This window comes from Podarcis raffonei, chromosome 1 (assembly GCF_027172205.1).
Source record: "Podarcis raffonei isolate rPodRaf1 chromosome 1, rPodRaf1.pri, whole genome shotgun sequence".
NCBI lineage: Eukaryota > Metazoa > Chordata > Lepidosauria > Squamata > Lacertidae > Podarcis > Podarcis raffonei.
Window position 1 is genome coordinate 84,691,377 of NC_070602.1, and position 13,133 is coordinate 84,704,509.

General features: G+C 49.3%; 1 protein-coding gene across 2 annotated transcripts; it reads right to left on the bottom strand.

Moving 5' to 3' along the window:
• Window positions 1-624: 624 nt before the first annotated feature.
• Window positions 625-12,406, bottom strand: GMPPA (GDP-mannose pyrophosphorylase A). 2 transcript variants are annotated; one of them, XM_053400874.1, is made up of 12 exons: window positions 12,215-12,406; window positions 11,355-11,452; window positions 10,415-10,518; window positions 9,525-9,717; window positions 8,515-8,574; window positions 8,055-8,185; window positions 7,369-7,503; window positions 6,348-6,445; window positions 4,712-4,758; window positions 4,431-4,523; window positions 1,967-2,135; window positions 625-1,815 (listed from the first exon to the last, which is right to left on the bottom strand). In XM_053400874.1, the coding sequence occupies exons 1-12, from the start codon at window positions 12,252-12,254 to the stop codon at window positions 1,715-1,717; spliced, it is 1,269 nt and encodes a 422-aa protein (XP_053256849.1). In that variant the 5' UTR covers window positions 12,255-12,406; the 3' UTR covers window positions 625-1,714. The 2 variants fall into 2 exon arrangements, with proteins under 2 accessions (XP_053256849.1, XP_053256852.1); XM_053400877.1 differs by lacking the exons at window positions 11,355-11,452; window positions 12,215-12,406 and adding an exon at window positions 11,055-11,295.
• Window positions 12,407-13,133: the final 727 nt, after the last annotated feature.

Here is a 13,133-nt window from a genome sequence, read left to right on the forward strand (position 1 = left end):
TCAGATCAGGGCACTTTGTATCAATAGAGGAACATTTGACCCTCCAACTGTTGTTGGATTCCAGCTCCCATTACTCCTAGCCAGCAAGACCCAGGGTCAGAGGTGATGAGAGATCAAGTCCAGGAGGGCTGCCAGTTCTTCACCTCTGCAACAGACAACCCCTCTCCTTGCAACCTCAGCCCTTGCACATGGAAAGGTAAAGCCTGAGGGCAAATGAACCACAACAGCAGTGTGGGAGCTTGCATGTGCCAGAGTCCCTGTTGTATCTGATCTCCAGAGCCCCTTGCTCAATGCAGGCTCCTGTTCCAGCCCTTGTGGAAAGCTGTTCCCGTTAACTTAAAAACTAACAGACTCAAGCACTTTCCTCAACATGCACTCACTCTAACAAGCTGCAGTTGATCCCTCAACCAATATCTACTCATTCGTCTTGGAGCTTTAAAATCAAAGCTTCAGTTTGCAGCAGAGGTTAAGCTATGCAGTAAGTTTGTCCTCCCGGCCCCATCACGCTGCTGCCCACTCAAATTGCTTCTAGGCTCCACCATCCAGTTTCTGGAAGAAACATGAGGCTGCATGCACATACTATGGGATAGCTGCTTGGTAAATAGATTTCTCCATGGCAGAGCATGTCTCCATGGCAGATCCCCACAATCCCCGTTTGGTGCCTTTGTGCACAAGCAGGAAAATGATACACACAGACACACAATGCCATACAGTGGTACCTCGGGTTAAGTACTTAATTCGTTCCAGAGGTCCGTTCTTAACCTGAAACTATTCTTAGCCTGAGGCACCACTTTAGCTAATGGGGCCTCCCGCTGCTGCCGTGCTGCCGGAGCACGATTTCTGTTCTCATCCTGAAGCAAAGTTCTTAACCTGAAGCACTATTTCTGGGTTAGCGGAGTCTGTAACCTGAAGCGTATGTAACCTGAAGTGTATGTAACCCAAGGTACCACTGTACTAATGGGAATCAGGAAGAACGCACTACAGCTAGTGGAAATGTGGGGTGCTGAACGAATGCATCCGAGGCCCAAATGGCATGCAGATGTACCCCTGGGTCCTTCAGTGGCCTAGGCCAGGGGTAGGGAACCCTCCAGGTATCTCTATCCCTTGGGACTCTTCCCACAGCACACCAGCCCTGCTCTGCTCTCTCCACCAGCACATTTCCCCAGCTGGAATAGGTCCTTAGACTGCGATGTTGCCTCTTCCTTGCCTTGATAAAGGCAGGCGTGTGTACTGTATATGAAAACCTCTTACTGCGTGGCTGGAATACAAAAGGTAAGACTCTGTTGCCCCACCCACTTTGGGCTCCAGCACCCCACCCATTGGCATACGGCCTCCGTAAGACTGCACATGAGAGAATGCAGCCCTTGGGTTTAATAAAGGCTCCCCAGCATATCCACACATCCTTTCCTTGCCACGTGCCTTTGGCTGGTAGCACGGCAGCACTGCGGCCTCGGGATGAGGCGGCCTCCTGCTTCCAGGAAAGGTTCTGCGGCAGCTGAAGAAGGAGTAGGCAAGCCACCTGACATAGCAGCAGCCCAAGAGGGAAGCTCGCATCCCCCATCCTGCCGCTTCCATGAACAGACCTGGAGGGAAGTCTGTGGTGACCCATGCTAGGTCCAAAGAGGCCATGGCTTGAGGGTGGGGGCAGCGTCCGGGGCTTCCTTCTGTTCCGCCACCTGGGGGCAACTGGAGGTTCCCCTCCTGCCTGGCGCCTTCAGAGAATGATTTGATTCTTGAAGCTGCGGCTCAGTTCCTTGTGGGGCAGAACGATGGAGTTGAGGATGACAACTTCGGCAGGGATGGTCACGTTGCAGCCTGTCGAGGAGGGAGCAGCAAGAGGCATCAGCAAGTGGGTGGGTGAGAGGGAAAATGCAGCCAACACAAAAGAGAGAAGCGAAGGAGAGTATTCTTCTTCTTTTGCTGGGAGGTACAGGGGAAAGAGAGTTTAAAGTGGGCAGGCGCTTACCCAGAATGGTGATGGATGGGGTGAGGCGGCCATCCCGAAAGAGAGTCTCGCTGTCAATTTTTGCGTAGGGATCGTTAGGGTTGGGGTCGCTGGGAGTACCCTCTACGCGAGCCCAGCGTCCAATGGTGCTATCCCAGCCCACAATGCTGTTGAGCACACATGTATGGTCCTGGGAAAAGGGGACAGGAAAGAAAGAACAGGCACTAACATTGGGGTGGGGAACCACCAGCCCTTGGGCCAATCCTGGCCTGCCAAGGGTTCCCATTTGGCCCATAAGGCCATTGTCCTCCAAACCACACCTACCTGTGATGTCAGATGAAGGAGGGCAGGACCTTCTCCTTTAAGTGAGAGGACAAAGGAGCCTGTACAAGTCTGGCTTTTTCTTCCTCTCCCCCACCATTTCCTACTTAAAGGAGAAGCCAACGGCTCTAATCCAGTTCCTGCATTCCTGGTATGTTGCAGGTGGCATCACCCTGGGATTCAGCAATCTTGCCATGGATGCTACTAAGACTGGTGTTAATCCTTCAGACAGGCCAGGACGTAAATGGTGCTTATAAAACACTTAAAAGGGAAGTGGAGATCACTGTGGGGAAATCGGAAGTGTAGCTTTTCCCAGACACTCATCAAACTTTCTTTTCCACTTTTAACAACCCCAGCTACTGGCTCAATTGATTTTCTACAAGAACAAACTCCTCCTCTATTTATTCAGGAACTTTGTAGAGCTGTTAAAACAAGGATTACTGGAGGCATGTGTGGAGGAGCACTTTCAGCGTTTAAAAGCCGCACTATAAAAATATCAAAACTGCCCTCCGAAACACAGGGCCAAATTAGAAGCGGTGTTAAATGCATCTCTGCATTTAATGTGCACTTTTAAAAAACAGAGTTTATCGAGACAGAGGGAGAGTTTGACCTTCTCCATCCCCTGCTGTGATCGTGATGGAAATGGCACCTCCCAAACTGCCCCGCTTTCCCTCCCAGTGCAAAGAGCAGCTGTGGAAGAGTGGGTTTTTTCATCATGGCCACAGCAGGGGGGGAAAGAGCTGAACTCCACTTCCCTGCCTGCCACAATGCCAATAACCATTATTACACCCCCTTCCCATGAATATTTTCATTTTCTTTTTTTTAAGCACATGATAAATGCAAACACACACTTAACTTCTCATCTACTCTGGCCCTTAACGAAGGAGTAAATCCGATTCAATTCAGCAGGACATATTTCATGCTTAGGATTGTACTGCACATTTAATGGAAAATGTATGGAAGAAGCTGCCTTGTACCACATCAGGCCACTGATCCAGCTATTGTCAACCCCTCTTCAGAATTTCAGTCAGGACTTCTGCAGCCTCCAAGATTCTGGGTACTTTTAGAGCTGGGACATACCAAGAAAATAAAGGGGGAGGATATAGGGCACCAATAATTCCCCCTCCTAAATTCTTAATAGCCCCGCTAAATTTTTTTATAAATGATGCAGCACTACAGATTTACAAGTCTTTTACATTTCTCATGAATCCACAGCTTCAGCTGCATTTGTATGTTTTCATTGATAATACATAAATGAAATTACCTCCGTAAGTGGGGGCCAGACCGGGCAGGGGAATACCAGACTTTGCAGTGCACTAGTGCCACCTGCAGAGCATTAGCAAAACAACGAGAAGCAAAGCAAGAGCTGTCCTAAGCCTAAAACAGCCTCCTGCCTCTGATCAGAGATGTAACTTCTGAGGTCCTCCAGATGTTCTCCGATGACAACTCCCACCATCCTTGACCACTGACCATGCTGGCTGCGGCTGATGGGGTTCCTGAAAACATCTGGATTGCCACAGATTCCCCATCCCTGGATTAGAGCAACAAAGTGTCAACCCCAATCCAGCAGCAGTAGTACAATGATCCTACCATTGTGTAAAACGTGGGTGATGGTGGGCTGAGCCTACACGCAGTGCCAAAATAATTAAGTAAAAAGTGCAGTTTGCAGTGGGGTGGGGAGAAAATAATAAAAACGTTCCTAAAATTGCTAGGCATCTCTGCAGGGACCTTGTTGCTGGCTGTCACTTTTAAACAAGCATTTTAAACGGTTTCATGCACACTCCTACATTTAGTGGAGGGATGGTGGGTCTCTAAAATCGGGGAGGGAGGAATCAAATCAAAATGGCACAACTGGACAATGGGGAGGAAGCCCTATCAAAGTGATGTCACAGACAACATCCAATGGGTGGGCTGCAACACTCATACAACCACAGTCATGGCTGCAACAGGCAGCACCAGCTGGAGCAGAAAGGAAGTTATTTTTTCCCCTGTGATGAAACACCACTGTTTGAATTCTGCTTTGTGGAAAAGGTGTCTCGATCCCAAGCAACAAATGAGCAATAAAACCACACATTTGTTATACTAAGAACAATAGTCTGAGTAGTCCCTAAGGTGATGGAAGACATTAGAACTTGACCCATTGGAACTTCGGAGCAATACCTACCTGGAGAGAAGCCCCATGCAGAATAATGGACTCACGAACACGCACGCCAGCGCCAATCGTCACCCCCTTCCCGATGGACACATTGGGACCTAGCTACAGGGAAAAGGCACAGGGTGGTCAGTGGCCCAGCGCAGGCCAATAGCCCCCTTCATCTGTATGCTCTCTTAAGTCCAGGGTATGTTCAGGGGCCCAGAGATTAAACCAAAATGCACAGCTCCTTAAAATCTATCCCCACACATGCTGGAGCCAGGCACAGAATACACCTTGCCCATTACACTTACCACAGCGCTGGCATCCACCGAGGCTGCAGGATGGATATAAACATTCCCTGCATAGAAAAGAAGCAGCAACAGAGTTAGTTCTTCTCCTTACTCCACAATGGAGAAGATTCATTGCCACCCCTCTGAAAGCATCACTGCAGAGATTCTGCTTGTCTACAACAATGCGGGTTTCCAGCAGCAATGCTGAATACCTCCGTGCACAGCAGACTCGGTAAAGCAAATAACCCTAACACACACTGCAGCCTAGATTGGTAGAGACTCCTTTCAAAGACAGATAGCTGCCTTGCCATAGGAGCTTGGGACAAACTAAAGAGAGAGCATATAATGTATATAATTTTCTGTTTTACAATTTAGAATACTCATTTTAACATCCTTAATATATCAATGACTTCCCTTCTTCTCTTTCCAAGGTTCATTTTGCATATAATAAATCCCTGCATATTTTACAAAAACTAAACCATTCAGTATTCCATTATTACATCCATCAAAACTTATTTACACTGTTGAATTTATCTTAATACTGCCAACGTTTTCAAGTGTACACAATTTCCCCATATATTCAATGAACGTTTTCCAATTTTCTCTAAATGTATGTTCTTCTTGTTCTCTTATTCTATATGTTAAGTCTGCAAGCTGCGCAGCTTGAAAACTAAAGAAGACTCTCACCAAGCACAATTATGGGGAGAGAAGGAATGCTCTTGTTAAAACTGATGGTTTTCTAATAATTCCAGTGTAAAGCACAAAGGAGCGAGATAGATAAAATTGCTGTGGAGATACAGATGTTTAATTTGTATTCAACCCCTTCCTTTGTACTCTTGCAATCTCCTCTTTTCTTACTAATTTTTACTGATTTGTCATAACATATAACTATATGAACAATAAAATAACCATACACATAGCACATTTAGTACAAAAACAACAACATAAAATTTGAGATGTGGTTCTACATAGCAAATTTTTTTAGATGGGTCTATATAACCCAATGGGGGGTGAATCATTGGAGGAGTACTTATATGTCTGTCTGTCTATCTTTCTTTCTTTCTTTCTTTCTTTCATGTATTGATGCAGGATTTGGAATTTTAGCTTTGTATTACTGCACTGATTTGCTGTTCTTTGTATTTGTCACAGCCTTCGATGTGAATGATGTGACATTGTTTTATCAAGTATAATTCTGGCAGGCTCTGAAACCATGTCTAAGAGCTCCAAGTCAGCCACCAGAAGATGATGGCTGAAGACGGTTGCATGAAGTACACAGAAAACAGGCAAACGTTTCCCAATTTAGTAAACCTTTTCAAAAGCAATGCAAAAAGGATAAACACTGAAAGGAGACACATCACACACTTTGGAGCAGCCTTCCTGAACCTGGTGCCATCTAGAAGCTGTTGGATTACAATTTCCATCGTTTCTGACCATTAGCCATGCTGGCTGTGGCTGATGGTAGCTGGAGTCCAGCAATGTGCAGGCTTGACCCAAGCCCCTTGGAAACTGTACCACCGATATGGCCTCCACCCAGCAAACCTGTTTTCAGATGCTACGGCCCCTTTATGTTGTGGAACAAAAGCAGAATTATCTCATCCTACCAACATCATGCATTTGTGGTTTTCGTCTCCCATATGTGGAAAGAGGGAGCCAGTACCTCGGATGGTGGGTCCACCAGGTTGGTTCTGGGCAAGTCTCTCTGGGTGGCACTGGCTGTAGCAACTCAGATACAGGCGACTGGCATAAATTGCAGACCTGGCAAAGAGAACAAGCCAGAAATTACACCTGGCACCTGCCTCCAAATGTAGCATCAAGCCCGTGAATGCCTTTGTCCTCTTGAGGACAAAGGAAAATGACTGAGTGCCTCACCAAAAAAATAAAGCCTATGATCAAAAGAAGAAGAATCCTTTCTTCCTGGGATGGAGCACAGGACATTTTTATCCTGCCTCATTCAGCTGGCAGTATCTCCTGTAAACCCAATTCTGCAACTTCCCAGGGAGTTCAAATTTTCTTGCCTTTCTTTTGAAAAATTGGACTCTGGCCACCCATGAGACAGAAACACAAATTCTAAGCTCAAAAGCTAAATTGTGGGAAATTAGAATTGCACTTGTTCTGCTTCAGGGATCTACATATTTATTAGTTTGGATCCCTGTCCCCTGCCAATTTTGGGACAACACTTGAGAAAAGAGAAAGAGGGAGGAATATAGAGTCTGGATCCACACATATGAGAGCAAGGGTGGAGGACTTGTGCTCCTGACCCAATGTTGTTTGATTCAAACGCCCATCAGCCTCAGCCAGCATGGCCAATGCTCAGGGATGATGGGAGCTGGAATCCAGCAACCCCTGGAAGGCCACAAATTCCTCATGCCTGGGCTCGTGGCTACAGAACAACAGTCATGGAGGAAGAAAGAGGCTGTGATCAGGGTCCATGGTCAGCCCCCCCCCCAACCCATCCATTTCCCAATATAAGAAATAACTCTCAGGAGTTTCTCTTTGGCTTTTGCATTGTCACCATATTCTTATGGTCCCCCGCCTCCAAAAAAAGCATGCAGGTATCTGCTTAAGGTAAGAAAATTTTTCTCAGATCCACAGAGAAAAATTTGATTCAGTGTTTGGTTATCTCATAGGCAGGCTTACAACCACTTCCCAGGCTTGTACCTCCCTCTACTTCCCCTTACCCAGCGGATTTGATCTGGCTCCAGAACCCCTCCGTCTTGTAGGCAAAGAGGCGTCCCTGCCCGGCAAGGGCTGTGAAGACATCCTGCTCCAGCCTGATGGCTTCAGCTCGTTGCCAGCCATTGGTGCTCTCCTCCCTGTGCAAACAAGGCATACAAAGGGTTAGGGGCCACATGACTCACTGGAAAGATGATGTGTGGCCAGAAAGAAAAGGCATTTCTCTAGGTCAGGGAAAATAACCACTCAAGTACAGCAACAGCAGATCCTTCTGCTACTGAGGATGAGGAACCTGAAGCACTCTGGAGGTGGCTGGACTACAACTCCCATCATCTCTGGCCCTTGGCCATGCTGATTGGACCTGTTGGGAATTGGAGTCCATCCAACAACATCCTGAGGGCCACAGAGGTTTGCCCATCCCTGGGAAGCCAAAAAGCCAGTTCTAAGCCTAAGTGCCCAAGTCCCATGGAGCAGAGAAGCACAAAAGCACTTGGGAGACGAGGAATGCAGGAGGAAGGAGGAGATGGACACTTACCCAAGGCATGCACCCCTAAATGTGGGCAAGGGGTGGCACGAGGAGGAGATGGAAGAGACATAGAGAGAGGGAAGAGAAACAGAAAGAGAGAGAGATGATAAGTGACCAGATGTTGCTCCCAGGAAGCAGGAAGGAACAGCTAAGAAAGAGACTCACAGAAGCAGCTCCTGCTGGTTCCGTTGGAAGACAGCGCCAATGTGATGGAAGATGGCCGGCGTGAACAAGTAGATGCCACAGTTGATGAGCTCGCTGACAAAAGTGCTGGGCTTCTCCACATAGTGCAGGACCTGGAGAAGGAAGGGGACACGTAGGTGGGGCAGAGAAGGAAGAGTCTTGGGAATTGCAACATCCAGTGCTGGGGATTGCTCTGCTTGAGCCAGGCTCCAGAGAACAGCAGGCAGGAAGGTTGTGCTGGACCGGGTACAGGAAAAGGGGAGACAGTAGACAGTCTTGGCTCTTTAACTCCCATCAGCCTCAGCCAGCATGGCCAACACTCAAGGCTGATGGGAGTTGTAGTCGGACAGCCTCTGGAAGGCACAGGTTCCTCATCCCAGGTGGAGCAGCTCTCTACTGGGGCATGCCTGCTGCCCAGTCTTCCCTCCAGACCTCCACATACCTCATGCGTCTCAGTGTTCGCCACAATGCAGCCATAGTTCAGGGACTGCTTTCTGTTGGCCTAGGGACAAAAAAGAAAAATGGTCACAGGAACATTACCAGGGGGTGAGAGGGATTAGAGAAGAATTTGCAGGACTGGGTTGCCCCACAAAGGCTAGGAACCTGCAGCTAGCCCTCAAACTGCGTTCCCAAAGCCGGGGAGGGGGGACCTCTCCATCAGCGACCATACTCCAGCTCCCACCAGCAAAATCAGTGTGGTCAGGGATGATACGAATGGTAGCCCAGCAAGTATCAAGAGAGCCAAAGGTCCCACAATCCTGTGCCAAGCAGCGCCCTCCTTCCAAGCCCACAGCGCTGTCAGCATGAGAGGCCAGGGCTGTGCCATTTGTAGGATGTGAAACACAAGAGCAGTGAAGTACAACATTCCTAGAGTGAACATGTTTACACATGGGGAAGGATGTTTGTCCAGCCAGCAGGTAAACTTCCTGTTTCCTTCTGGGCTGGGACAGACTTCCTCTGCATGTGACTAGAGGTGGGTGTGGCCTCACCTGTGAAGGTAATGACAAAAGCACAGGGCAGGGCAGCCATCTCTCTCTCTTTTACCACATGCATTGAAGACACAACATCTACTGAGCGAAATATGCCCTCTTGGCTTCCAGCCAAGAGAGGACAAAGGGACTGTCTTCTTAAGAGATAGATTCAAAGTGTATGTTACTTCATTAAGCTAAGACTGCCTTCTGGGATCTGATTGTGAACAGAATGTGAGTAAACTCTTTTTATACTTTTGTAAAAGACTGTGTCGTCTCTTCTATTTTATGAGGGAATAAGGGAAAAATACCAGAACAGTTATTATAGAGGCTTTAGCGAGCCTGAGCAAACGCAGCCACTGCAAATTTAAAAGAAGGGAATGTTACTCTGCTGAAATTGTGGAACCTGTTAACACAAGTTGGATAAGGATATAATCAGACAATATATCCTCTCCTGCATCCCTGAACATTCCCACACCATTACCGTGGTGCCCAGCATGAGGAAGCTGTCTGGATTGCCAAGTTGCCGGTGGAAGCTGAGCATCTCGCCCAGAGGGAATTCGGAGCAGACGTCAGCGTTCAGCACAAAGAAGGCTTCAGGGTTACCCGAGAGGATCTGGTCCCGGAAGTGGTAGATGCCGCCGCCTGTGCCAAGCGCAGCATATTCCTGCAGATACCTACACAAAACGGGAGGCTGCTAAGGCCCTTCACTGCAGGGGAAAGAATTGCTTGTGCCAAGGTCTACTAGGCCAAATGCGCTTGGCTGTTTCAACAGGTGCATAGGGACCCAGGAAGTTGGCTTAAGCAGAGTCAGGCCATTAGTCCATCGATCGTAATACTGCCTACACTGGCTGGCAGCAAGTGCCCAGGGTTTCAGACAAGAGTTTCTCCCAGCCCTATCTAGAGGTACCAGAGACTGAACCTGGGATCTTCCACATGCAAAGCAGATGCTCTACCAGAGTTACACCCCCCTTTTCCAAAGTCTCTGCAGAATCAGGACCTGAATGGCAGATTGTAAAGATGGAGCCCTTTCCTCTCTCTTTAGCAGTGCTGACTGACTACCCAGGACCAGCCCAAGGCATCTTGCTGTCTAAGACGGAGGACCGAATGGCTCTATCTCACTTCCTCTTCCTCAGTCCTGTTGCACAGCAGCCAAGGATGAGCAAATTATTTTGGTACCTGAGGCAGAAAACCCCCACTAGCACCACCCCTCCTCAACAAAAGCCTCTCCATCACTGCATTTAATATGAAAAAAGTAATCAATGCATTTAAATACCCAAACAATCTGCTGCCCTTTCATGCAACCCAACATCAGCTGCCTGAAGTGGCCGCCTCATTATGTCCAGCGGTTGAGCCAGCCCTGTGACCACCCACCTGATGGGTATTTTGAACTCTTGCTGGGCTGACACCAGGAATCGGCTGAGGGCCTCATTGGGCTGATAGAACCCAATCAGGAGAATCTCCTTCATGTTGGGCACCTGCAGAGAAGGGAAAGGAAGATGGAGCAACCACTGATTGGCATATGAAGCCAAGAGCAGAAGAGCTCTTACTTGCTCAGTTTCTTGCATGTTAGAGCACAAGGCAACATGCTGGACTGAAAATAACCCTGTCAGTTTCACAATGCCACTATACAAATCTATTGGTGCAAGCACAGTTGGAATGCTGTGTACAGTTCTGGTCAGCTCACCTCAAAAGCAATATTTTAAAGTGAGAAAAGGTTCAGAAAAGGACGACCCAAATTACCAAGGGGGTGGAACAACTCCCCTATGAAGAACGGTTGCAGCGTTACGGACCTTTTTTATTTCTTTTAGAGGAAAGGCGAATAAGAGGTGAATTGAAATAAGTTTAGAAAATTTTGCACAGCATGGAGAAAGTGGACAGAGAAACCTTTTGTAACATATCTTAACACTAAAACTTGTAGACTGGAAGATTCAAGACAGACAAAAGTCCTTCATGCATCACAAAGTTAAAACAACGGTGCTCGCTCCCACAGGAAGCAGTAATAGCCACCAACTTTAAGGCAGGATTAGTCAAATTCATGGAAAAGACATCAAGGACTCCCAGCCACAATGGCTGCTGTGTCCTGCCTCTCCTGTCAAGAGACATTATGCCTCTGAATACCAGTTTCTGGGAACCACAGGTGGGCAGAGTGCTGTTGTGCTCATGTCCATCTTGCAGGCTTGTCACAGGCATCTGGTCAGCCACTGGGAGAAGAGGACAGAGGCCCAGATGGGCCACTGGCCTGATCCAGCAGGCTCCTCTGGTGTTTTTATGAACTGCCCTCATGGTGTCAGCTTAATTCCCCTTTCCATACCTTAGTGCACGCCTCAATGTGGTGCTGTATCATAGGCACTCCTGCCACAGGGAACAAGGGCTTGGGCACCTCAAAGGACAACGGCCGGAAGCGGGTCCCTGCAAGAGAAAAGGTTACCACAGAATTGTAGGCTGTCGCTCACCAAATTCACAAGCGAGACAGGAGACACACAAATCATGGGCTGCCTTGAGAGGAATGGCTGCCACCAGAAGAGGAACAAGGGAAGCCAATGTCACTCTGAGGCTCCTGAAGAGCAGCAGACGACTGAAGCCAAGGCTGAGGAATGGGAGCGACACCAGGTGGGCCAGAGGAGGGGAAGAGAAGGCATATTCATGTGAGAGCAGGGCAGAATTCACCCTTCACATACAGGAAGGGATAAGGAACAAGCAGGCTTCTGAACACACACAGGGTGTCAGTCCCTCACCAAGTTACTATCCCACCTTTCCTCCAGGGAAATCAAGGCGGCATACATGGTTCCCTCCCTCTCCATTTTATCCTCACAACAACCCTGTGGGGTAGGTTAGCAAGTGACTGGACCAAGGTCACCCAGTGAGCTGCATGCAAATTCGAAAACAGGTCTCCCAGGCTTGACGACATAGTCAACCCCCTCTCGCACACCCACAGCACGTGGGGAACCGGCTTCCAGGAGGAAAGCCTGCCCCCCCCCCGACCTTAGACTCGGCTCCCCCGCCCCTCGAGTCAGAGGCTCAGGCCACGTCCCTCCGCCTGACCCCGCAAGCCCCTTGGGCGCAGCAGGTGGGGCAAGCGAGGGGAGGCGGGTCTGCTCTGATGGGCAGGTGCACCGGGCGGGAGGGAAGCAAAGCTCGGCCGGCCGCTTTAGGGTTGCTGGCGGCCCTCACCTTTTTGGGGGCCGCCGATGAGGACCACGGCTTTCAGCATCGGCCTCTTCGTCTGGGGGGCGCGCGGACAGGAAGGCAGGGCGTCCCGCGAAGGATCCGGGCGAGAGAGGCAGCCGTGCGCAGCCCCGATCCTGCGCCCCCTCCTCGACGAGTTCTGCTTCCGAGCACGTGAGAATGCCACGTCACCGCTGGCCGGGTCCGCGCAGGGCGGGCCTTGAGCGATCCAGTCGGCGCGTCGCCGCGACAGAAGCCGGCCGGCTGCGCTGACGCGGATCCTCCCGGATTGGCTGTTTTCGCTGTCCGGGAAGACTAGGGCGTTTGGGGTGGGGAGGAAGTTGCAAGCCGTGGGGCGCTTTTGGTCCCTTCCTCGCTGCCCTAAGAGTAGTCCTGCTTTCGGGCTTCTTCCCACAGGTTGAGAGCAGATGGGCCACGGGCCTGCTCCAACAGGACTCGTACGCTGCTTCACTTTGCGCCTGCCCATAGCTGGCAACTTTCAGATTTGAAAATAAGGGATCGGCAGCCTCGAAAATAAGGGATCAGCAGCCTCAGCTGTCCCGGGGACAGTCTACGGGATATCTAACAATCCGGGATAGCAGTGGGAAACGGCGCTGGAATAAGGGAATTTCCCGCAAAAAAAAGGGAAGGTTGACAGCTATGCGCCAGCCTGACCCAAGCCTGTTTTTGCAAAACAAGGCAGGAATTGCTGCTCTGCCTGCCCAGGCTAAAAGGGATGGTACTTCGAGGACGGAACCAAGAATCAGTTCTCAGATTGCAGGCTTGAACCGTGCGAAGTGATTCTAGAGAGAATGCAGATTACTGAGCATGGGCAGACGGCTTCCTCTCTCCATTTGAGTAAGTGCAGTCAGCCCTCACCATTAATGTAGTGCAAGGATTAGCCACCAATCGGCAAAGCCTGCAA

Excerpts from the sequence above, each read along its gene's own strand:
- GMPPA (XM_053400874.1), bottom strand. The coding sequence starts at position 12,254 with ATGCTGAAAGCCGTGGTCCTCATCGGCGGCCCCCAAAAAG. Across the intron at positions 10,519-11,354 it reads ACATTGAGGCGTGCACTAAG|GTGCCCAACATGAAGGAGAT; the intron begins GTATGGAAAGGG and ends CCTTCTCTGCAG. Across the intron at positions 4,524-4,711 it reads CGGTGGATGCCAGCGCTGTG|CTAGGTCCCAATGTGTCCAT; the intron begins GTAAGTGTAATG and ends TTTTCCCTGTAG.